The sequence below is a fragment of the Thyridium curvatum genome (genome assembly GCF_004353045.1).
Source record: "Thyridium curvatum strain D216 chromosome Unknown NODE_14_length_560046_cov_85.173820, whole genome shotgun sequence".
NCBI lineage: Eukaryota > Fungi > Ascomycota > Sordariomycetes > Thyridiales > Thyridiaceae > Thyridium > Thyridium curvatum.
The window spans coordinates 341,536-363,855 of NW_022156769.1; the positions used below are offsets into that span (position 1 = coordinate 341,536).

The 22,320-nt window shown below is 54.4% G+C and overlaps 7 protein-coding genes across 7 annotated transcripts; 4 read left to right on the forward strand and 3 right to left on the reverse strand.

Annotated features, from left to right (window-relative positions):
• Window positions 1-157: 157 nt before the first annotated feature.
• Window positions 158-2,131, forward strand: E0L32_003307 (uncharacterized protein; the record flags this gene model as incomplete). Its single annotated transcript, XM_031137593.1, has 7 exons — window positions 158-655; window positions 714-772; window positions 827-891; window positions 944-958; window positions 1,021-1,039; window positions 1,331-1,514; window positions 1,571-2,131. 7 exons carry the CDS (start codon window positions 158-160, stop codon window positions 2,129-2,131), a joined length of 1,401 nt encoding a protein of 466 aa, XP_030998900.1.
• A 1,120-nt stretch (window positions 2,132-3,251) lies between these two features.
• E0L32_003308 (uncharacterized protein) lies at window positions 3,252-4,686 on the forward strand (the record flags this gene model as incomplete). The annotated part of the gene is made up of 6 exons (XM_031137594.1): window positions 3,252-3,324; window positions 3,405-3,446; window positions 3,545-3,723; window positions 3,839-4,051; window positions 4,097-4,516; window positions 4,573-4,686. The coding sequence occupies 6 exons, from the start codon at window positions 3,252-3,254 to the stop codon at window positions 4,684-4,686; spliced, it is 1,041 nt and encodes a 346-aa protein (XP_030998901.1).
• A 552-nt stretch (window positions 4,687-5,238) lies between these two features.
• Window positions 5,239-7,727, reverse strand: E0L32_003309 (uncharacterized protein; the record flags this gene model as incomplete). Its single annotated transcript, XM_031137595.1, has 2 exons — window positions 5,239-5,489; window positions 5,534-7,727. The coding sequence occupies 2 exons, from the start codon at window positions 7,725-7,727 to the stop codon at window positions 5,239-5,241; spliced, it is 2,445 nt and encodes an 814-aa protein (XP_030998902.1).
• A 426-nt stretch (window positions 7,728-8,153) lies between these two features.
• E0L32_003310 (uncharacterized protein) lies at window positions 8,154-9,684 on the forward strand (the record flags this gene model as incomplete). Its single annotated transcript, XM_031137597.1, has 2 exons — window positions 8,154-8,238; window positions 8,291-9,684. 2 exons carry the CDS (start codon window positions 8,154-8,156, stop codon window positions 9,682-9,684), a joined length of 1,479 nt encoding a protein of 492 aa, XP_030998903.1.
• A 397-nt stretch (window positions 9,685-10,081) lies between these two features.
• E0L32_003311 (uncharacterized protein) lies at window positions 10,082-12,478 on the reverse strand (the record flags this gene model as incomplete). Its single annotated transcript, XM_031137598.1, has 1 exon — window positions 10,082-12,478. One exon carries the CDS (start codon window positions 12,476-12,478, stop codon window positions 10,082-10,084), a length of 2,397 nt encoding a protein of 798 aa, XP_030998904.1.
• Window positions 12,479-13,593: 1,115 nt separating this feature from the next.
• E0L32_003312 (uncharacterized protein) lies at window positions 13,594-15,565 on the reverse strand (the record flags this gene model as incomplete). The annotated part of the gene is made up of 3 exons (XM_031137599.1): window positions 13,594-13,786; window positions 13,841-14,786; window positions 15,070-15,565. The coding sequence occupies 3 exons, from the start codon at window positions 15,563-15,565 to the stop codon at window positions 13,594-13,596; spliced, it is 1,635 nt and encodes a 544-aa protein (XP_030998905.1).
• Window positions 15,566-16,734: 1,169 nt separating this feature from the next.
• Window positions 16,735-21,784, forward strand: E0L32_003313 (uncharacterized protein; the record flags this gene model as incomplete). The annotated part of the gene is made up of 2 exons (XM_031137600.1): window positions 16,735-21,314; window positions 21,394-21,784. The coding sequence occupies 2 exons, from the start codon at window positions 16,735-16,737 to the stop codon at window positions 21,782-21,784; spliced, it is 4,971 nt and encodes a 1,656-aa protein (XP_030998906.1).
• Between the last annotated feature and the right edge of the window lie 536 nt (window positions 21,785-22,320).

The following is a 22,320-nucleotide window of genomic DNA, read 5'->3' on the forward strand; positions in this document are numbered from 1 at the left end:
CCCTGTCAGCAAGGCAGCGAGACGACAAACCCAGCTCTATCACAGGCCTGTGCGCCTTACAATCGCATTCCTGAAGCCGGCCTCGATTTGACTGGGGCTCGATCTTGCACGGTGAACAGAAAGTTTTGGCGCGAGGCAACGCGAACCCTGCTCAACCATGGCAACCAGCCCTCCACCAATACCGGACCTTTCCCCAACCAAGTCCATTGCTCAATCACCCCCAAGATCGCCTTCCAAGTCGCCTTCCAAATCATATCCTCAGTCGCCTACCAGATCGCCCCTCAAGTCTCCCATCAAGGCCTCGTCTCAGGAGTATCCCGATTCTCCCACCATCACACCACAAGTGGAACCTCTGGTTGAAGGACCAACTACAATAGGCCTCGAGGAACTAGAGACTATGGCATCAGAGAGCAGGAACCAGCAAGGGCAGCAACTCCGTTCGCAGATGAGAACACCGGATCCCCAGGTTCGACGCAGTCAAGCAGGCGGCGGCCAACTGAATGGCCAAAGAGCCAATGTTCAAACCACGCCAAGCACGCCTGGTCATCTTCCTCCATTCGATTGGGACGACCTGGAATCGCGATACGAGCAAGCTCTTGCCGAAGCAAGTGAGCAGGATAAGGAGTTGCTCCAGGAATTCGAGAGTCTGGTCAAGGTGAGAACGGGTTTCGCCCAAGAAACCCATTCCTCGGCTTGCTAATTTGGCATCCCAGTACTTCAATGTTTGGGCTTCAGCAGCGTCTGCGCACGACAATGAACGTGCCACGAAGCGGTAGGTTTGCGATTGATTGTAGTTTTCCCATTTCTTAGTGCTAAACCGTCCCAGACTGCAAACTCGCGAGAGGTTCGTCAGGATCTCTGAGCAGAGCCTCGACCAAAGGAAACGACATTGTAAGTATCACGGAGCGGAATCAGGCTGTATATCCCGCCTAACCATGCCCAGTAACCGAAGTCGTCCGTGCGTTCCAAAGCGCATTGGCCCTGCTGAGCCAGCACTGAATGCGACTCGCCTACCCATAGATGGTATTGCCGGCCTCGAGTGCGTATTGTCCAAATCGCCTGAGAGTAGGTGGCGGGGGTCGGGTGTAGAAATGATATCACTTGTACTATCAGCTTGACACGACGGACTTTCGCAGGGAAAGTTTGCTAACGAGATATGAGCCATGACGTCCTGTTTGCTATTACTTTTACTTTGCCTTTTCCATTCATGAATAGGAGGAAGAACAAGGAATCATTTTCTTTTCCTATTTACTTAAGGTAGCAATCATTAATTAGAAGCCCCGTGCCTGTACCCAGGAGCAATGCCAGTGTGCCACGTGATTGCGCGTAGGGCGAAGCTGTCGCCTAAAAACTTCGAGGCCCCGAGCTTTGGAGCTCTGGTCTGTTCCACACCACCACTGCTGGATAAGGAATTGGAGAAAACTGTCGACCAGACGTCGTCATGGTGGGAACCGACAAGCTCACCTGGCAACATCGCGGCGATGGCCCCGTTTGAGATCCCACAAGTGACTCAGGTTAGTAGTCTTCACACTGCTTGCCCCGTCAATCGCTTGCGCTGACTTACAACCAGGCTGATATCCTTGGCTTCCAAGAAACACACTTCTCTCTGCATGCGATCGCCAGCTTCGACTCGCAATTTCTTCAGCCCCTCGGCCACGAAGCTGAAAAATATCAAGACGGCAACGAGACTGCCGATTACATAGACGAAGACGACGATGGACTTGGTTACTACGCGGACGGCGTGAAGCGCACTCTGACAGACGAGCAAATCGCGATCTTCCGGCATTCAGAACTCGAGGCGCTGAAACGGGCTGCCAGAGGCACGGCCTCGCAGCGCCGTTCGAGCCCTGCAGAGACAGGACAGCTCGCAGATGCGAAAGACTTGGAAGATGGAGAAGTATTGGGACCTGCGACCGACGCCGACACATCTTCTTCTTCTAAGAAGAGGAAGAACCGAAAGAAGGCCGCTAAGAACAGGAGGACAGAGGAGAAGAAGCCTGACCTACGAAAGCGCACCTGGGATGTGGTTGACAGCGGGCTGGAGAGCTTGGATTACGACGAAATGGAATCGGCACCAAAGATGCGAGTCAACCCATCCCAACGGCGACAGATCTCGTACGATGATGGGTAGGAGTGCAAGGCAGAGTTGGTTCTATACCTTATCAGCAAGACTGCGTGAATCCTCTCGGTTTCTTCCTGACTCCGTTCATGTCGCCAAGAACTCTTTGAGCTCCTTGTATGTCTGCACAGGAAAAGTAGGTGTGCGATTTCCTTCTTTTTGATGCCCCCCTTGCATGATGAGACTATCGTATCGTCATCCTTAGCCGGAAATCCGACCTGGGAATGTTACACGCGGGCTTGTTCTGCGTGTCGCACTTCTATGGGAGGAATATGTCGAGTTATAATCTTCTCTCTGAACTACCCATACACCATCACTTTTCTTTTCACACCATTCGCTGAGCGTATCTTTGCACACAGCTAACTGGTTGGTATAGGCAGTCGGCGGCGAGGCAGAGTTGGGAAGTCAGCTTCCATCGAAGCCATTGCGATCTGGTCGCGTGTCTCCGTGGAGCTGGAGCTGGCACGCAGGACATGCTGCAGTGGTGGCAGCGGCGTACGATGCGCTCCTGTCAATGATTTGATTGTCCGACTTGAGTTGCAGGATAATTCAATCACTTCTCCGAAAGGCAGAATCTGTTGAGAGACATGTGATCTAAACTTTGACCTTCGTATCAGCTAAACTTTAAATGCATTGGGTTCCTGCCTCTCATGAAATGCTCGAAGGGCGTGACAGTCATCTGAGCAGGCGCTCTTGTCTTGAGGTGCTTTTTTCAAACAAAGGCACCGAGTGTCACCCTCAATTTTATTTTCTTGTGAGAGAGCACCCGTCGAGTAGTTAGTTTGAGGAGTGTTGCTCTCCCATCTGGCCTCTCATTCCAAGCCTCTTATTCCAAGTCAACATCGCGCTTAAAACAGGCATTCTGTAAATCCTTATCTTCCACCTATCACCACCCCACTTGCGAAGTTAAGCGCCGCAGACGCGGGGTGGGAGGGGAATTCCTCGCTAAAGCACGACCGGATCTGCAAACCCACATCAAATCGCACACTCCCTCTGCTCAGCCTGCCTCTCCTCCTGCTCAGATAGCGTTACCCCTCCAGTCGCCCGCGACGACAGACACGGCCTCCTCAGCAAGAAACCATCATTTTCGGTCGACACCGCGCGTTGCGACGCGGTACCATCAGCCGCAAAGATGGCGCGGGTCTATGCGGAGGTCAACCAGAACATGCCCCGAAGCTACTGGGACTATGACTCCGTCAACATCAGTATGATAAGCCTCGGCGACCTCTCCGCGTCACCTCTTCCTTCCGGGCCACAAGATGCTAACTATCAGCTTTCCATCCAGGTTGGGGAGTTCTCGAGAACTACGAGGTTGTCAGGAAGATAGGTACGCCACGACACTCCCCAAGAAACGCGCCCGGGATAGAGATGGATTGTCAATACTGTTATTGTGCTCGTGACTAACTCACTGGCACTGCACAACAGGCCGCGGAAAATATTCGGAGGTCTTTGAAGGCATCAACGTCGTCAACTATCAGAAATGCGTCGTGAAGGTCCTTAAGCCTGTTAAGAAGAAGAAGATCAAGCGCGAGATCAAGATTCTGCAGAACTTGGCAGGTGGTCCGAACATCGTTGCGTTGTTGGATGTGGTCAGAGATCCCCAGGTAAGAGATTATCTTTGCCTTTCTCGCATCGTGTCACAGTCTCCACACAGGCAGGCAGAGAATGGGCCGATACTCTACTGCTAAGATCTTTGCTGACCGCTCTATACATGCGCAGAGCAAAACCCCTTCGCTCATCTTTGAATACGTCAACAACACCGATTTCCGGACTCTTTACCCCAAGTTCAACGACATCGACGTCAGATACTACATCCTTGAACTGCTCAAGGCGCTAGACTTTTGTCACAGCAAGGGCATCATGCACCGAGATGTGAAACCCCATAACGTTATGATCGATCATGAGAACAGAAAGGTTCGCGTCCTCCAATCTGTACATTCGTATTCTCCTCTGACAGATGCTAACAAATCATCATAGCTGCGCCTTATTGACTGGGGTCTGGCTGAATTCTATCACCCCGGCACGGAGTATAATGTGCGCGTCGCATCTCGCTACTTCAAGGGCCCTGAGCTGCTAGTCGACTACCAGGAGTACGACTACAGCCTCGATATGTGGAGTCTTGGTGCTATGTTTGCCTCGATGATCTTCAGGAAGGAACCATTCTTCCATGGCCAGTCGAACCCGGATCAGCTCGTTAAGATTGCCAAGGTCCTCGGCACCGATGACCTGTTCGATTACCTGGACAGGTACGAGATCGAATTGGATTCCCAGTATGATGACATACTCGGTCGCTTCCAGAAGAAGCCGTGGCACAGCTTTGTCAACAGCGAGAATCAGAAATTCGTTAGCAACGAAGCCATCGATTTCCTCGACAAGCTGCTGCGATACGACCACATGGTATGCTCCCAAGTCTCATCCCTCCGAAGGGAGCGCCTTGCTAATTCTCTTTCCAGGAACGCCTTACTGCAAAAGAAGCGATGGCGCATCCCTACTTTGCCCCTGTGCGCGACGAAACGACGCTGCAGCAACTGCTCGCCGGCAACAACCCCACTATCCCTCAATCTTGAGCAGACGCTCCCCTGATCCTGTTTCAAGGTCTCAGGGCAGTCGTTTAGATACCCCTGGAAACGGCTTTCTTTGGCGCAATGGCTGTGGTCACCAGCGCGCATATGCGACGGAGTTCAAGTTTTATCACGCGGGACGGACGGGCGGACCTAGCATAGCAGAAGATGGATGGAGTCCAGCGAGAGCAAAGGATGGATTGCACTGTTTGAGACACGTACAAAGGTCATATGTGGCGCTTTTCCGGTGTCACCCTGAGGCGCCAAGCGTTGAGTGGCCGTGGCACGTTCTGATGATGCGATGATTTTCATTTCGTCGAGGGCAGGGGACATGGGCGTGGGGGTCAAGCGAACTCAGCGACAAGGTCTGTGAGGTTACCGGACATCGATTCCAGGTGATGAGTACTATCTTGCTTGGTAGGACTTAGATAATTCAGCGGAGACAATTTTTTTTCTCGTTCAAATTTCTGCAGGGCGTCTGATTTTGTGCATGTGGCACTCTGCTCCTTAAGCTATGAAGGATACCATGCTCATTACAAGCAGATGAAACAAAAGTCCCTATCGCATCTGAACCCATCCTCGCCGCACCTCCTCATCGACCCGCCGGGCGTCTTGACCAGCGACTCTGTTGGACTGCTGGACCTTCTCGCACCAAGGCTTCTTCTCTTCTGACCTTTCTGCGGCGCCGAAAGCGGCTGGGCCGCCGTGTTTTCGGAGCCGCGTCTCGGCCTCGGCGTGCTGACCGACTTGGAGACCAGTGGCGAGCTGTACGAGGCTGCGAGCGCAGGCTTGGATCTCTTCTGGCCGCTCTTTTGGGCGCTGAGAAGCAGACCGCGACGGAGTGAGGTCTTACGCACCGCTGATGATGAGGCCGTTCCACTGTTGTGGCCGAACAGCACGCGCCGGGTGGCCGGATCGGCCTTGGGCCGATAAGGGATGGGCTTGCGCTTTGTGGAAGCGGAGGAGGCCCCGGCCTCGAAGGACAGCTCGTCTTCTTCCGAGTCGGAGATGAGGGAGATGATGCCAGTCTTGGAAGAGCTCGGCGGGTTAGAATTGCTGTTCAGACGGCTAGTTCTTGACTGGGTCTGGGGAGTGGTCGGATCGACCACGGTGATGCAGTCCTTGGTGGTAGGTTTCTGCGGTGAGGCTGTGCGGTGCTTTGAAGGGGATTGGCGCTCCTGTTCGGCGTCGGCTGTCTCTGCGGCACGCTCCTTTGCGTTCTTTGCTTGAGCCTTGGAGACTTGCTGCTTATTACTCTCTTGTTGATCCTGTGTAGGCGCTCTACCTGGAGAGGAGGCCAATGGTGCCAATTTCTGTTTTCTGGATCTTCTTCTGATTTCAGCTGTGCTGTTCTGCGTGGTGGACTTGCTGTCCTCGAGCAAGTCAACGACTGGTGCACCTTCTGAAGGCAGCATGGCACTCGTAGCCTGCCTGTCTTTCGACTTGGTCGGTCTCCGTATGATCAGCCCACCCTCGTCGTCTGAAAAGCCGTACGAGGGATCCAGAATGTTCCTCTTGAACGTCTCCTGGGTGGTAGTCCTCTGGTGTGCTTGGGAACCAGTCTTCACTGTTGCCCCGGGCTTTTCCGCGTTGTCCTTGTCACAAACTCCTGCTTCAGCTTCGACTACCTGCGAAACAGGAAGCTCTGGGCCATGATCAAGCTCGATGACAAGCCTCTCAGCAGGGAAAGGTCTTGAGACTGATTCATCGCCATTGGTGGCCCCTTGCAAGGTGGTAGAGTTTGTTGAAAGGACCAGCTCACTGTCTCCGGTTGTAATTGAGGTGACTACAGTTTCCTTCCGTGAGTTGGCGCGACGCCTTTTGCGGGGATTAGCAATCACAAGTTGCTTTCCTGTGGCGGATATCTCAGGAAGCGTCTCCTCGTCCTCGTTTGCCAACGTTTGAGCCTGTTCTCCAGAGAGCGAAGGGGATTGCACGACGACGACAGCGGGTTTGACTTTCGCGCGTTTCGTCAGTGACGTCTTCTGCTTCGGCTTCGAGCCGGGTTTTGCAAGCGGTATTGTATTCGGCCCTTGCTCCAACGTAGACAACGATTTTCGACCTGATTTTTGAGACACATGTTTGACAACGACGTTGTTGCCCTGCAGACTTTGAGGCTTGGTCTTTATGGCCATCTGTGGAGCTGTATCAGCCTCTTGCATCTCCAGGTCCGCTCCTCCGATAGCTTCGCCAATCCTGCGTTCAGTCGTGCGAGACCCAGCCGCTAATTTCGTTCGAGGTGTTTTTGCTTCCCTAGGTATCCTGTCGACAACTCCGAGAAGAATGTCGTCTTCGTCTTCCATACTTTCAACTGCCATGGGAAGAGCCCTCCGGATCACGGTCCGGGTGACAGGCGCCTTGACCATCCCGATGCCGGAGAAAGGCCTGAAGCCGCTGGTGAATGTCTGGACGGGAAGCTCAGGGGCACTCCACATAGGATCGGCAGAGAAGGCAGGAGGGCCAAATGATGCAAATGAGAGCGGCCTGCCCATGAATTGCAGCCGTGATGGAAATCCCGTATCAGGTGGTCTCTGATTTTGTCCTGCAAGGGAAGATGCCCTCGGCCACGCCTGAGTGAGTTGGCCATGTCTATCCTGCGCCGGAGGCGCTGCAATGAGCGCTGCATCCTTAGCCGAGGGCTCATTGACCGGCCTGCCACCATGCAGAATGCGATCTTCCTCGTCAGACGAGTCTTCTTCTCTGAAGACGTCTGTACTTTTAGCAGCGATTAGACCCTGACCGGCTGGAGCATCCTGATCCTCCTCATCGTCGCTTCGCATAGATCGTAGATGGCCATTGTCGACCACGATCTCACCGGTCCTCAAGTCGATCTCGTCGCCGACATCCGTAAAGTCCCTCTCGTACTTCTCAAAGATGCTCTCAAAAGTCGACTTGAGCTTGTGCGCCGCCACCTCACGGGATCTCTGTAGCTGGTAGCCGGGGTCCTGCTTGGCCGCGAGCTCCTCCGGGTCCAGGTTGAGCTCGTCGTCGTCGTCGTCGTCATAGGGCGCATAGGCAATTCTGGCTCGCTTGGCAGGCGGCTCCATTTCGAGGTTGCGCACAGCATGGGTCTCCAAGCGGGCGTATGTGGTTGTACGGGTTCTGATCGCAAGCATCGATCCCTCAGGATACCGCGTAAAGTGGTTTCTGAGACGCGTCTGTCTACGCGACTAAGGTCCAACGGTTGCGGTCCCAGACCCACTAAATCAGCGTCAGCTCGGCACCTTACAGAGCAGTTAGTACTGCGAGTGGGGGTGCCCTGTGCTGTACTTACCAGCTTTGGTGGGGTTTGACGCCATTCATCCCAACATTGATCACCTGGACACTCACTTCCTTTGTCTAGAGGATGTTATTTGAAACAACTACATCCAGCCGAACTGTCGACATCTGATCTCGCACCTCGCAGACTAGAGTGTCTACAGCCACAAAAGTTCACATGCCTCTACAAGCATGGGAACAAGAAGCTACCAATAATGTATTGCCAGAAGTGTCGCACGCCGTTGCGCCTAGACGGCTCTCTGGAGGACCTCAATCCGGCTGCCTATGACCTCCTGGTTGGTATGTCATCCAGAGGCCTACTTACAGCGAACTACATGCTAACCATGCGCAGCTGCATCTTCCCAGCAGCCGATCAAGAAGCCAGCTTCACCACGCCAGCTCGCGCCTCAGGAGAAGGGCAGGAAAGCGCTCTACGATAGAATCTCTAGAAATGCAGGCCCTGCGACGTTCAAGAGGCACAGCGGCGCGCCGCATCGCGAGGGCGGCTTGCGCGACAGCTCGGCCATGTCTTTCATTCTTCTCACCGAATCCCAAGTCGCGCCACCGGTTCTGTCTCCGACGCAACGGGCGCAAATACCAGGATCACCTATCTCGAATACGGATGGCAGCATAGATACTGAGGACATACCACAAGCCCACGAGACCGAGCGTATCACCAAGCTCTTCGAGATACTCTCTGCACGATCGGACATCGATCATCCTGTTTGCGTGGAGTGTACGGATATGCTAGTAGAAGGTTTACAAATACGACTGCAGGAGGCTGCGCAAGAGCGCGAAGCGTATGTGAGCTTTATCAAGAAGATGGAAGCCGACGCCCCTACGGATGAAGAGCTGTCTGCCCAGAAGCAGGCACTAGACAAGGCGAGGAAAGAGGAAGAAGATGCTGTCGAGGAGCTTAAGCGCCTCGAGAAAGAGAAGGCATCGCTTGATGAAGAAATTATGGCTCTGGAGGAAGAGTCACGGCAGCTAGATATCGATGAGGAGGAATTTTGGAGAGATCGCAATGCTTTCGCCACCAAGCTCTCAGACTTCCAGAATGAGCGCGATAGCATCAACTCCAAGTTCGACCACGACTCGCGACTGCTTGAGAAGCTGCAGCGCTCCAACGTGTATAACGACACGTTCTGCATCAGCCACGACGGCACTTTCGCGACGATCAACGGCCTGCGCCTCGGCCGTCTGTCGAACAAGCCCGTTGACTGGCCCGAAATCAACGCGGCTTGGGGTCACGCCCTGCTGCTCCTGGTCACCGTTGCCGACAAGCTCAACTACAAGTTTGATGGATACGAGCCACAGCCCATGGGTTCTACCTCGCGCATCATCCGCTACGAGCCCGTCTCGCCCAACTCGAGCCGTTACGGGTCCCAGCGCAGCTCGACGGCCCCGCCGCCCGCGCCCAAGAAGCACGTCCTCGAACTCTTCTCGTCGGGTGATATGCCGCTAGGCCTCACCTTCTTGCACCGCAAGTTCGATAACGCCATGGTCGCATTTCTAGAGCTGGTGCGGCAGCTGGGCGTCTTTGTGCAGAGACACACGGCCGCCGAGGGCAACCCTCTGAGCCTGCCGTACCGTATCGAGGGCGACCGCATCTCGGAGGTCAGCATCAAGCTCGGCATCGCCCAGGACGACGGTTGGACCAAGGCGTGTAAGCTTACGCTGACGTGCTGTAAGTTCCTGCTGGCGCATGCGAGTAATGTCAACTCGAGTCGGACGGCGAGCACTTGAAAGGGGGTCTCACATGAAGATGGCCCATGGGCCGGACATGATCACGGGGGTTTTTGCCTGAATCTTGGAATTTAGTGTTTTTTGGGGACTTCCTATTACGGGCCTGGCGTATGGAGCATTGTACTTGGCCGTGGAACACATAGGCAGAGAATAACGAATCACGTACGAAACCCTTCCTTGATCTACGTTGTATTGCGCCGTGTGATCGCTTGTTCTTCGAATATAGAGAAGACAATGACATGAAGAATTAGCTAGCTAAGCTATGTCCGCACAACCCGAAACACTTCTGAAGTATGGATAGATATTGTCGTTGAGTCATTAACCTGGGATCCTACATGGCCACATCATTTATCTGTCATAGAACACAAAATGGACCTTCATCACGTTCTGCCACCCCTCAATCATCCTCGAACGAGGAACTGATGCCATCGTCCTCATCGTCTTCCTCATCATCTACATCGCTCTCGGTGCCATACTCTCTGCGTCGCCGGCGCAGGAAGTCCTTGAACCCCTTGCTCATCTTGACCACGGCGTTGAGGTGGGCGTCGGTGACCAGCACCCGCTCGGCGCCGTCCTCGAGGGCCTCGGACTCGGCCAGCGCCACGGCCGTCTGCAGGCCGTTGCGGATCTCGCGGCCGTTCCAGCGCAGGGCCTGCACGTCGGCGCTGTCGACGGCAAAGTCGCGCGCCGAGCGCGAGACGAAGACGCGGCCGGCCGAGTCGCGCTCGAGGCGCTCGATGTTGTTGTTCCAGATGCGCAGGCGGTCGGCGTCGCTGAGGCGGCGGTAGTGCAGCGCGACGTGGATGCGGCTCGTGAAGGCGCTGTCGAAGGCCTCGACGCGGTTGGTCGTCAGGAAGAGCACGCCGCGGTAGTACTCGAGGGCGCGCAGGAAGATGGAGACGAGGCCGTTGCGGTGCAGGTCCTTTGTGCGGCGCTGCTCGAGGTAGACGTCGGCCTCGTCGAGCAGCACGAGGGCGCCGTACCGCTCGCCCAGCTGCAGGAAGTAGTTGAGGTTGCCCTCGACCGACTTGGCCGACATGTTGGTGCTGATGTCGCCCGAGGTCAGCGACAGCAAGGGGCGGTGCGTCAGCTCGGCGACGCACTCGGCCGTGCACGTCTTGCCGACGCCGGGGGACCCGTGCAGCAGGAAGATGCGGCCCTCGCCCTTGTTCTTGACAATGTCGCGCGGCCAGGGCGAGACCTTGCCGTCGGCCGAGGCGAACTTGCCAATGAGGGCCTTGACGGTGAGCTTGATGTCGTCGTCGAGGACGAGGTACTTGAAGGCCTCCCGGTCGGGCTTGACGTCTTGGAGAAGAGCAATCGAGATGTAGCTCCAGCGTCGCTCTGAGAGAAGGAATGCAGGGATTTCGTTGGAGCACACGAGATAGTAGAGGTCGTTCTTTGGAGGCTCGCTCTTCAACGGGTCGAGGTCCTCAAAGTTGGCAAGGGGGCTCTTCTCTTCTCGGTCTTCCCGGCTGCAAGCCATGCAAGAGCATCGAGGCTTGGACAGAGGCAGGTAGTCTTTCGGAGGGTTGGTAATGAGCCCGTGTCCAGGGAGCGGAGGCGGACGGCCAGGCCGCCTCTCTCGGAACCTGTCAGGTCCGTTGAAGTTGAAGCGTTCGTAGCCCTCAGCATCGACAATGAGGCGCCCTTTGAAATGGCCCGTAGCACCGCCATCCTGATCCACCAACTGGCCATCATACTCCTTGTAAGCTGGCTTCTGGACCAGCTCCCAATAAAGCTTGCCTAGTTGAACTTGCTTCTCCTTCATTGTCAAGCCGCCTTGCTGCTCCAAATCCTCAGGGAAGAAGGCTGCAGGGACAATGGGCAGCGTTTGAATAGCCCGTTCGCCAGGGAAGTTGCGCACGCTGAAGGACTTCATCTCTCGCCGGAGTTTGTTACTTTGGAATTCAATATTCCAGCAGGCCACGGAAAAGGACTCGAGCCTCCTGTCGTTGCCCACGAGGACTGGAGAGACGCTGCTGATAACAAATGGCACCCATTCATCATGGTCTTTGTGATAGACAACCTCGCCCGGCTTCAGAATGTACCACAGCCACTGGAAGGTTGCTGTGGGAGTGTGGTTCTTGTGCAGCTGCTCTTCCTGGCGGATTTTCTCGCCAAACATCTCCTCAAGGAAGGCCAAAAGAACGTTGATATGTTCCGTTGTCGTCTCCTTGTAAGCTTGACTGTGGCTAACGGGCTGATTGTATGCATAAGCCGCAAGGGCCTGGCGGTGATGGATCAGGATCTTGTAGGGCGCCTCGATCCTGCCATCGGCGAATTCGACGCCCGGATAATAAGCAACAACGGCATTCAGAGCATGCTTGAGATGAGCAGAATGGATAATCATCTCCGTCTTCTCTTCCTTGGCAATGTTGAGCTCATCTTGCTCGTCTTCCGAGTCCGAACAAGAATCCTCCGAGTAATAGTCCATGTTGTGAACAGGGCGAGGTCCGCGGGTGGGCCGCTTGACATAGGCAGAGACCTTGGTGCGGATTTCGAGGACAGGCTTCTCGTTCGAGTCTGGGTCGATTTCAATGCTCTCAGTGGACACATCGATAGGCCGGTCACTCTGGCGTGTGTCCACGAGGCGCCCGCCTACGTCCCGGTACTGGACAACGTACAGGATGGGAGGAACTTCGCCATCTTGAAAGACTTTGCTCTTAGGAGCCAGAGCGAGCAAGTCCTTGATAAAAGGAGAAGCTCTATCAGCAGCCCTGATGGCCGTGACATCTTCGAAACTCGCTGTCGAGCTTGTGTCTTCCGGGATCTGATGCGTTGTTAGTTTCATAGGTCTGATGATTACATGGGGACGGGCTGCTACCTCGCGCTCAGCTGTACCGCCCATCTTCAGTTCCAGAATGAGCTCACGGGTAGGTGTTTGATTGATGGCTAGAGAAGGCTGCCAGGAATGGGATCGACAACTCGACAATACAGTGCCTTGAAAGATATCAAGGAGAGGTCCCTGGGCCAGGAGGAGGATTCGGACAGCAGCTTATAAGCCGAAGGTCCATGAGGGGGGGTGGCTCGTCTGGCCAACAAGAGAGGCTCATACAGCCTGGCATCATCCATGATTTGTCCATGCATGAGATCGGAGATGCTGGCTTCAAGGCTGCCATGGCTGCCTGGCCTGATAAGGTGTCGTCCATGCATGATGCACCAACATGACTGCAGGGGAAAGGCAGCCAATCAAGAACACAAACGCCCAAACAACACGCCGGGATTGGGGATGCACGGGGGTCTGACAAGAGGGCAGTGCAGAAACTAATGCAGTTTCTCCAAATCGATCAAGTCAGCGGACGCCCTAGTGGTCGGAAAGGTCTGTCTGAGTGGCCTGGACTCTGGATGCCTCTCTGTACGCACCAACTCCACCAACGCAATGACTTGGGGTAGGTAATAAGCCAAGGCAGCCACATGCAGGCCAAACCAGCACTTTAGGCCATGTAGCAGCCAGTAACGTTGACCACAAGGCTGAATGTGAACGGCAAACAAGCTGCCGGAAAGAAGACCAATATGCACCTTGTCAGCAAGCATCAAGCACGTAATGCCTGTTTACATGCTTCGAATTCGCCCGAGTCACATCCGCTGAAACAGACACCGGTGATCAACTCCTCGACTACTTTGCCCAGTGTTTAACATCAGCAATTGAATGCAAATTGTCATTCGCTCCGACACCCCGTAAAACCCTGCCCCTTTCGCTGTTCGCTATTGCAGCCCCTGTTCTCTATTTTCAAACCGACATGATGCATGCTATAAAACCCAATCAGCCTAACTCCCACCCAACCCTTTTGGTGTCATGTTGCATATCTCCACTATGTGTTGACAGCACTACGAAGTGATATTTACGACGCCTAAACTTTTTTGTGTGTATATAACCAGAAATCGCAAAGCCCTTTAGAGAGACACCTATGCATAGAGCTTCTTCTCGTACGACTCCATGTTCACACCACCCTCGAGCTGCGCGCTGGCCGTTCGGAGCTCAAACCGCAGAGTGCCGTTCAGGGCGCACTCATGAAGCTCCTGCAGACTCACTCTTCCGCAGTCCTGGAGGGAGTGCTTCAGGCCAGCAGCTAGGTATGGCAGGAAGCGACCGATAGATCTGTAGTCACAAGTCAGCATTGGTTCACCATTATATGGAATAGTGAAAACATACCCCCGGTGAGCAACGGAACCCGAGACACCCTGAGCAACGAGGACGCTGTCACCCTCTGAGAAGTAGCGCGCGGTTCCAGCATTGCTGGCCTGGCTGTCCTTGCCACCGCCGCCGGCCTTCTTGTCCTGCATGGCATCAATGCTGCCCATACCACGGTACGCCTTCACCAGTTTGCCCTCTCGGGAAACAAACGAAGTGCCAGGCGACTCTGTGGTACCCGCCAGGAGACCACCCATCATCACAGTAGACGCGCCCAGGGCGAGGCCCTTGACAATGTGGCCAACGTTTTGGATACCGCCGTCGGCGATGCAGGGAACGCCAAACTTGGCAGCAAAGGAGCTGACGCTGTATACAGCAGTGGCCTGAGGCCGGCCAACAGCCATGACCTCCTGAGTGATGCAGGCACTGCCGCTACCCATGCCAATACGCAGACCATCGACGCCAGCAGCAATCAAGGAAGCAGCCTGCTCCCTCGTCACCACGTTACCACCGATGACGTCGAGGTCAGGGTGCTCCTTCTTGATCCACTTGATCATATCGATCTGGTACATGCTGTTACCCTGGCTGCTGTCCAGGATGACGATGTCCAGGCCAGCGTCGACCAGCTTGGCCAGGCGGACCTTGTCCTCGGGGCGGGTGCCAATGGCAGCAGCACAGAGCAGCTGCTTCGAGTCCGGCAGCTTAGAGGCCAGAGGGAAGTTGTAGTTCTTGGTCAGATCAGACCGAGAGATCATAGACACGAGGTTGCCGGACTTGTCAACGATAGGCAGCTTGCCCTTCTTCGACTTGGACAGAATCTTGTTTGCTGCAGGAAGGTCAACTCCAGAGGGGGCGGTGATAAGATCGGTAACCATGACATTCGCCACGGGTTGGTTCAGGTCCTCCTCAAACTGAATATCGCGGTTCGTCACGATACCCAGCAGCTTGGAGCCGAGCTTGCCAGACTCTATATATTGATGTGGTCAGTCGACAATCTTGATCAAAGCACATCAATGATAACAATAAGTAGTGTGTTTGCTTCTGTCATTCTACATCTTTTCTCCCCATGACATTTCTGTCTTGTACGGTGGAACGAAAGTTAAATTGGATTTGATATAATCATGTGAAGCGGAGCAACAGCGATCGGGACCACGACACTCGTCGGGTGGCAATCAAGTGGATAAAGGCGTATTTGTATCGCATTCTAACAAAATTTCTCGAGATGATGAGAAGAAACTTGGGAAACTTACCAGTAACAGGAAAGCCACCGAATCCCCACTTCTCCTTCAAAGCCTTGGCCTCGCCGACAGTCGTGTCGCGCTTGATGACGACGGGATCCATAATAAAGCCGTTTTCGTACCGCTTGACCTTGCGTACCATATCGGCCTGGGCATCTGGGGAGCAGTTGTGGTGGATGACACCAAGACCGCCCTGTAGAGCCATGTGGATGGCCATCTCGTGCTCAGTGACGGTATCCATGGGCGACGAGACGAAAGGAGTCCTCAGAGAGATCCTCTTGGTGACGGGGGAGTCAAGGGTGACTTCAGAGGCAGGGAAGCCAATGTAGCCGGGCTGAAGGAGGAAGTCATTGTAGGTGAGACCACCATGGACCTTGGAGTCCATGAGCTCCTGGATGCTCAGGCCATCGAGGTTGCTGTACTCCTTCAGAGCAGCCTCGGCATTCTTGTAGTCAAGGAACTTGGAATTCCCGTTGACACTGCTGACAACGCCGTTGGAGAAAGGCATTTTGAAGAGACTTCGGGCTACAGAATGTGTCAGCTATGGATGGTCGAGACAGGAACCTCGAGACAGGAACCCGTGTTGGAAGGGACGCTCAAGGCCGCCAAGAAGACCTACCTATACTGTGATTTTACACTCAGAAAGCACACTGAAGTCGAGTTCGAAGGATACCAATGAATACGATGAAGTAGCAGACTGGATTGACAGTTGCCTAGATCGTTCGCTGGTGTCTTCTCCCCATTAGAAGAAAGGAAAAAAAAAAGAAGAGGGAAGCAAGAGACGGCGATCCACTGAAATTTTTTTGTAAGCTCCTGCCGCACACCCCGCTCCACTGGAGGACTGGACCCTGGGCCTGTCGTTGCGGGGCTTTCTGGCGGTCAATTCAGCAGAGTCAGGTGCTGTGGCCAAAGCTGGTGCTATTGATTTACTCGGTGCTGGGATAACAGTCTTATCTTATCGTTATCGAGATAAGAGTGTGCTCCCAACATTGAAGTACCCAAGTACCCACGCTCGAGCCAACAGACCTCCAGCCAGACTGAACCCGGGTTCTCAGGCTGAAAGGTGGGTCCACTGGTCTGTGCTTGGTGTCGAATTGATTGGGCCTGGGCCTCTCCTTTGCGCGTGACGTATTAGCGGGCGGATCGGAGCCAGGGTTGCTCACGCAAATGGCAAGTAAACAAACAATGTGCCGATTGCCTGGGCGACTCGCATCGCTTGAACAGAGGAAAAAAGGGCACCCCTCCTCCATCAAGCACATCAGCCTCCCTGGAATGCGGCCAGATACTAGGGCTTCCTTTTCAGACGTCAAATGTTCACGGCTGAATGCGGCATGAGGTTATCCCCAGGATTTTAATCGCTGCATATTTTCCACCGTGTCATTCCTTGCCAGTACCATTTTTGCGCTGTGCGCGCCTCGAGACAGTTGATATTCAGTCCACCTCAACCTCAAGCTCGACCTCAATTCCCTTCTTCAGTGGACATATTCCGAGCATCAGCATCGCATGCAACATCAACAATCCGCATCGCATCAAACAACACTCGCACTCGCCCTCGGCACTTCCACCTAGCATGCTCAGCGTCTCGTTCGCGAAGCTGTGATGTTGCCACCGGTTCAGACTTCTTCGGCTACCATCTCCAAGTGCAGGCACCCACCGCTAGAATAATCGTTGTCAAAGATGTACCGACAGCATCCCCTGCGACAATCACAGACAGCCGATTACTCCGTGAATCGCCAACCATCCACGGCATCCTCAACAGCGTCCTCCGGATACTCCTACGCGTCTGACCTCAGCATCGCCAGCAGCATGTCTTCTGCGCATTCTAACGGCTATGCGTCCGTCGGCCACAAGCGGGGCAAGAGCGAGGTTAGCAGGCTGTCCGCATCCTTCTCCGGCCTTGATGTCTCCCAGACCCAGTCGAGCACAACCGACATTTACAGTACCGCCCGAAGGTCACTGCGCCCGCTCCCACAAGCTCCCGGTCCGGCCCCAGCAACAACCAAAAGCAGCCCCGGTCGCCATGATCGTGGGCAGAGCGTCGACATCGGCAAACTCTCTCTGTCTGACACTGGCCGATTTGTGCCGTCCCCTCCTCGCGTATCTGGCATTCGCCCAACGTCCATGCTTCTGACCCGTTCCGACTCGATCAATCGGGGAGGCAGCGCAGCAGTCGCCCATGCCCATGCGCCGCCTGCCGCACCTCACCACTCCCACACAGCCTCGCTTCCGGCGCCGGACCTAGAAAGTCTCGGCAGATCGTCTACCAACCAGCTTCGTACCCTGTCCAAGCTCGCCCAGGCCGGGTCTGTTGATGGATTTGCCCTCAGCGCTCCCACACAAGAAGTCATTGGCTTGAAGGGTCGCCGCCGTCTCCAACGAACCGACACAGAGAAGGCAGGTCGCCCTGGTCAACGAAGCGGAGGGTACGGCTGGGAGGGAAGGAATTGGATGGATAAGCAACGCCAGTTTCTACAAGCCTATGAATATCTTTGCCATATCGGAGAAGCAAAGGAATGGATTGAAGATATCATCCATCGGCCCATCCCGCCAATCGTCGAGTTGGAGGAGGCCTTGAGGGATGGCGTCACGCTTGCTGAGGTTGTCGAGGCACTCAATCCCGATAGGCGTTACAAAATATTCCAGCATCCGCGTCTTCAGTACCGACACTCGGACAACATCGCCATCTTCTTCCGCTACTTGGATGAAGTCGAGCTACCTGATCTCTTCCGGTTCGAGTTAATCGATCTCTACGAGAAGAAAAACATACCGAAGGTCATCTACTGCATTCATGCCCTGAGTTGGCTTCTTTTCCGTAAGGGCATCGTCGATTTCCGTATCGGCAATCTTGTCGGCCAGCTCGAATTCGAGCATCACGAACTCGAAGCGATGCAGAAAGGTCTCGATAAGCTGGGAGTCAACATGCCCAGCTTCGGCAATATGGGAGCCGACTTTGGTGTGGAACCGAGTCCCGAACCTGAAGAGACCGAGGAAGAGAGGATCGACAGGGAGCTCGCCGAACATGAAGCCGGCGTCGTGGATCTCCAAGCCCAGGTCAGGGGCGCGCTGGTCCGTATGAACTTGGGAAGAACGATGCAGCAGTTGTGGGATGCGGAGGACTGGATAGTGGACCTACAAGCGCGCATACGAGGTGACTGGGCCCGACAAATCATCGACTATCGCCTGCAGATGAGACTTTTCGCTGTGAATCTACAGAGTGCGGCCCGCGGGTATCTGGTACGACGACGCGAGATCCAGAAGGAGCAGTTTTGGAAGAGCAAGGAACGTGACATCCTTAAGCTCCAAAGCTTGATTCGAGCGAACAAAGTTCGCACTGAGGTACGCGAGACTCGATCTTACTTACTCCAATGCGCGGCGCCGATACGGGAGGTGCAAGCCGTGTTCAGGGGCTACCTGGCACGCCAGAAGGTCGACGATCAACGACACGAGACGAGTCGCTTGACTGGCCCTATATCAGATCTCCAGTCAGCAATTCGCGGAATGTCATTGAGGAGGCGGCTTGGTGACGAGGCGCAATTCTTGAGAAGCCAGGCTCAAACCATTCGTGGTCTGCAGTCTGCTGCAAGGGCCATGCTGACGAGAAATCAGATCGATCAACAAAGAGAGTCACTTCTCCGCTTCACTCCGAAGTGGGAAACTCTGCAAGCCGTCGTCCGAGGCCGCCTCGCCAGAACCAATGCGAATGCACTTCGCGCCGAGTTGAAGCACCATTCGTCAGCTATCTCGGCCCTCCAATCCTGCATTAGAGCTGCTGCGGTCCGGAGGGAAGTCGCCGAGACACTTGAATGCTTGGAAACCTGTGCTTCTCCAACAATCGAGCTGCAGTCCCTGATACGTGGTATGCTGCAACGCCGACGTATAGCGGCCGATGCCAAATTGCTGGCGCGCCAAACAGTCAAGATCACGGGTCTTCAAGGGCAAATCCGAGGCCATTTGTTCAGGAAGCAGCACTTTGAATTCCTGGACCAGCTACGAGCAAACGAGCAAGAGGTCATATCTATCCAGGCCCTGGCGCGTGCGATGATGCTGCGAGCAGATGTCGGTGCTCTACTCGCCGAACTTGACGAACAAGAAGACTCCATCATCGAGATGCAGGCGGCAGCTAAGGCTTTCATCGTCAGAGCGAAATATGCGGAGAAGAAGCGCTTCTTCAAGGAGAATATGCAAAAGGTCGTCAAGATTCAGAGCTTCGTGCGAGCAAAGCTTCAGGGCGAAGCATACAAGAGTCTCACCACTGGCAAGAACCCTCCTGTTGGTGCCGTCAAGAACTTTGTTCACTTGCTCAACGATAGCGATTTTGACTTCAACGAAGAGGTCGAGTTTGAGAGGATGCGGAAGACGGTTGTTCAACAAGTACGGCAAAATGAGATGCTCGAGCAGTATATCGATCAACTCGATATCAAAATCGCCCTCCTCGTCAAAAACAAGATTACCCTCGACGAAGTTGTCCGGCACCAGAGCAACTTTGGTGGCCACACCGGCACGCTTCTCGCCAACAGCACCATGGCCTCTGCAAACCAGTTTGACCTCAAGGCCCTCAATAAGAGCTCACGGAAGAAGCTGGAATTGTACCAGCAACTATTCTTCAATCTTCAAACCCAGCCTCAATACCTGGCGCGTCTGTTCAGGCGTGTTCGTGAGCAAGGCACTGCTGAGAAAGAATGCAAGCGGATCGAACACCTAATGATGGGGCTCTTCGGCTATGCTCAGAAACGCCGCGAAGAATACTACCTCCTGAAACTGATTGCGCGATCGATACGTGAAGAAGTGGACGGCATGGCCTCTGTTCAAGAATACCTACGCGGTAACTTTTTCTGGTCCAAGCTTCTCGGTAACTACTCGCGATCTCCTCGAGATAGGAAATACCTGCGCGACCTATTGGGGCCTTTGATCCGAGACAATATCATCGAGGACCCGGCGCTCGACCTGGAGAGCGATCCCATGCAAATTTATCGTTCTGCTATCAACAACGAGGAGTTGAGTACTGGCAGGCCGAGTCAGCGGCCCCTCGATGTCCCTCGCGAAGTCGCCATCAAGGATCCCGAGACAAGAGAGCTATTCATTGACCACCTTCGAGATCTGCGCCACATCTGCGACCAGTTCTTGATGGCTCTTGAAGATCTGCTCCCACGGCTTCCTTACGGCTTGCGATTCCTCTGCCGCCAAATGTTTGAGGCGCTCTCCCAACAGTTCAAACGCGAACCCCAACAGCAGCTCTTGCAGTTCATCGGCAACTGGCTGTGGAAGTTTTACCTGCAGCCTGCTCTGACGGCCCCAGAGAACGTTGGTGTTATCGAGAAGCAGCTCAGCCCACTGCAAAAACGCAACCTGAGTGAAGTTGCCAAGGTGCTCAGTCAAACTGTTGCCGGCCGGCATTTTGGTGGAGAGAACATCTATCTTCAGCCACTGAATGCCTTCCTTTCAGAATCGATGGAGCGGTTCCACAACATCATGAGGCAACTTATCTCAGTACCGGATGCCGAGAGCACTTTCGACATTGACGAGTTCAACGACTTGTACGCCAAGAACAAACCCACCCTCTACATCAAGATGACGGACATCTTTGCCATTCACAACCTCGTCGCCACGGAGTTGCCCGTCATCTGCCCTAACCGAGATGACATGCTCAGAGAAATCATGCAGGAACTTGGTAGTGCGAAGAACAACGAGAGTGAGATGACTGCCGCCGGTTCGTCGGATATCCAGATGTTCTTGACCCCTAAACTACACGACCATGAGGACCCAGAAGCCCAGGTCAAGGCCTTGTTCATGGAGACCAAGCGCTGCATTCTGTATATCATCCGGGTGCAGACGGGACCGAGTCTCCTGGACATTTTGGTGAAGCCGATCGCGCCAGAGGACGAGCACAAGTGGCAGATGCTTCTTCACGAAGACTTTGCTGCCGGCAACAACACAAAGGGCGCGTACTCCGATGCTAACATGATCGACGTATCGAGAATGTCCTACTATGATCTCAAGCGGACAGCCCTGGAGAACGTCATGCGGCTGGAGCACATGGGCCGCATCTCGAAGCATAACAACTACCAAGACATCTTGAATGCTATCGCGCTTGACATCCGCACCAAGAGCCGCCGAAGAGTCCAGAGGCAGCGAGAGCTGGAGGGCGTCCGACTCACTCTCAACAACCTGCATGAGAAGGCCAAGTATCTCGAGCAGCAGCGCAAGAGCTATGACGACTACATCGAGTCAGCCATGACTACTCTGCAGAAAAACAAGGGGTGAGTTTGTCCTATTATTATCTAACAAATTAGTTCTTGAGGGTATCCCGAATGCTGACCGAGAATGCAAAACCAATAGCAAAAAGCGCTTCCTGCTCCCATTCACCAAGCAGTACAACCATCAGCGCGAGCTCGAACGCAGCGGCCGCGTGCCCAAGTTTGGCTCGTACAAGTATTCCGTGCGCTCCTTGTCGGACAAGGGCGTTCTCGTCGGCTGGGCCGGCGTCGCCGATCGCGACTGGGACAAGATCGACCTGACCATCTCGTGCGACGAAGTGGGCGTCTTCACCATCGAGGGCTCGCGCAGCCACATCCAGATCCCGGGAGCCAGCGCCCTCGTGCCCATCGAGGACCTCCTGCAGGCGCAGTTCGAGGCGCACCAGTTCATGAATCTGTTCGAGGGCAACCTGAGGCTCAACGTGAATCTGCTGCTGCATCTGCTTTACAAGAAGTTTTATCGGACGCAGTAAAGGGGGGGGTGGCAGAAACGAGCGCATGGGGTACGTCACATTTCATGGTGAGGAGGTGTATAGGGAATAGAGGGAGAAATATGACGGACGATTACTGACGAGCAAGCGGGGGGCATTTGTTTTCCAACGCATGATGCATTGATGGAATGGCGTGCCGAGATGGGGTTTATTGTCTTTGTTTTCTGCTGCCGAGTAATGACTTTGTAGACGGCGTGGAAAGGATTCGCGGCGTTGGTGGGCCGAGTCTGTCTCGACCGACTCGAGAACACTTCGACGGGCCTTTGGGTCTTCCTTCTACTGGTTGCATTCAGACGTATTAGGTGTTCATGTTGATTTGATGAAGGGAGGAAATAGGAAGGGGGTTGCGTTTGTTCAGGTACATATATAAATCTTCTCACAACCATCATTTGGACTTTGCACCAGCTTTTTTCTTCCGTGATGATCTCGTATCTCTTGAGAGCTTCTATGGCCTTGACGTGGAGGAACATAACTCGCCCGTGATGTAATTTCCGAGGTGCGTAGTTATGCCGTCCGGT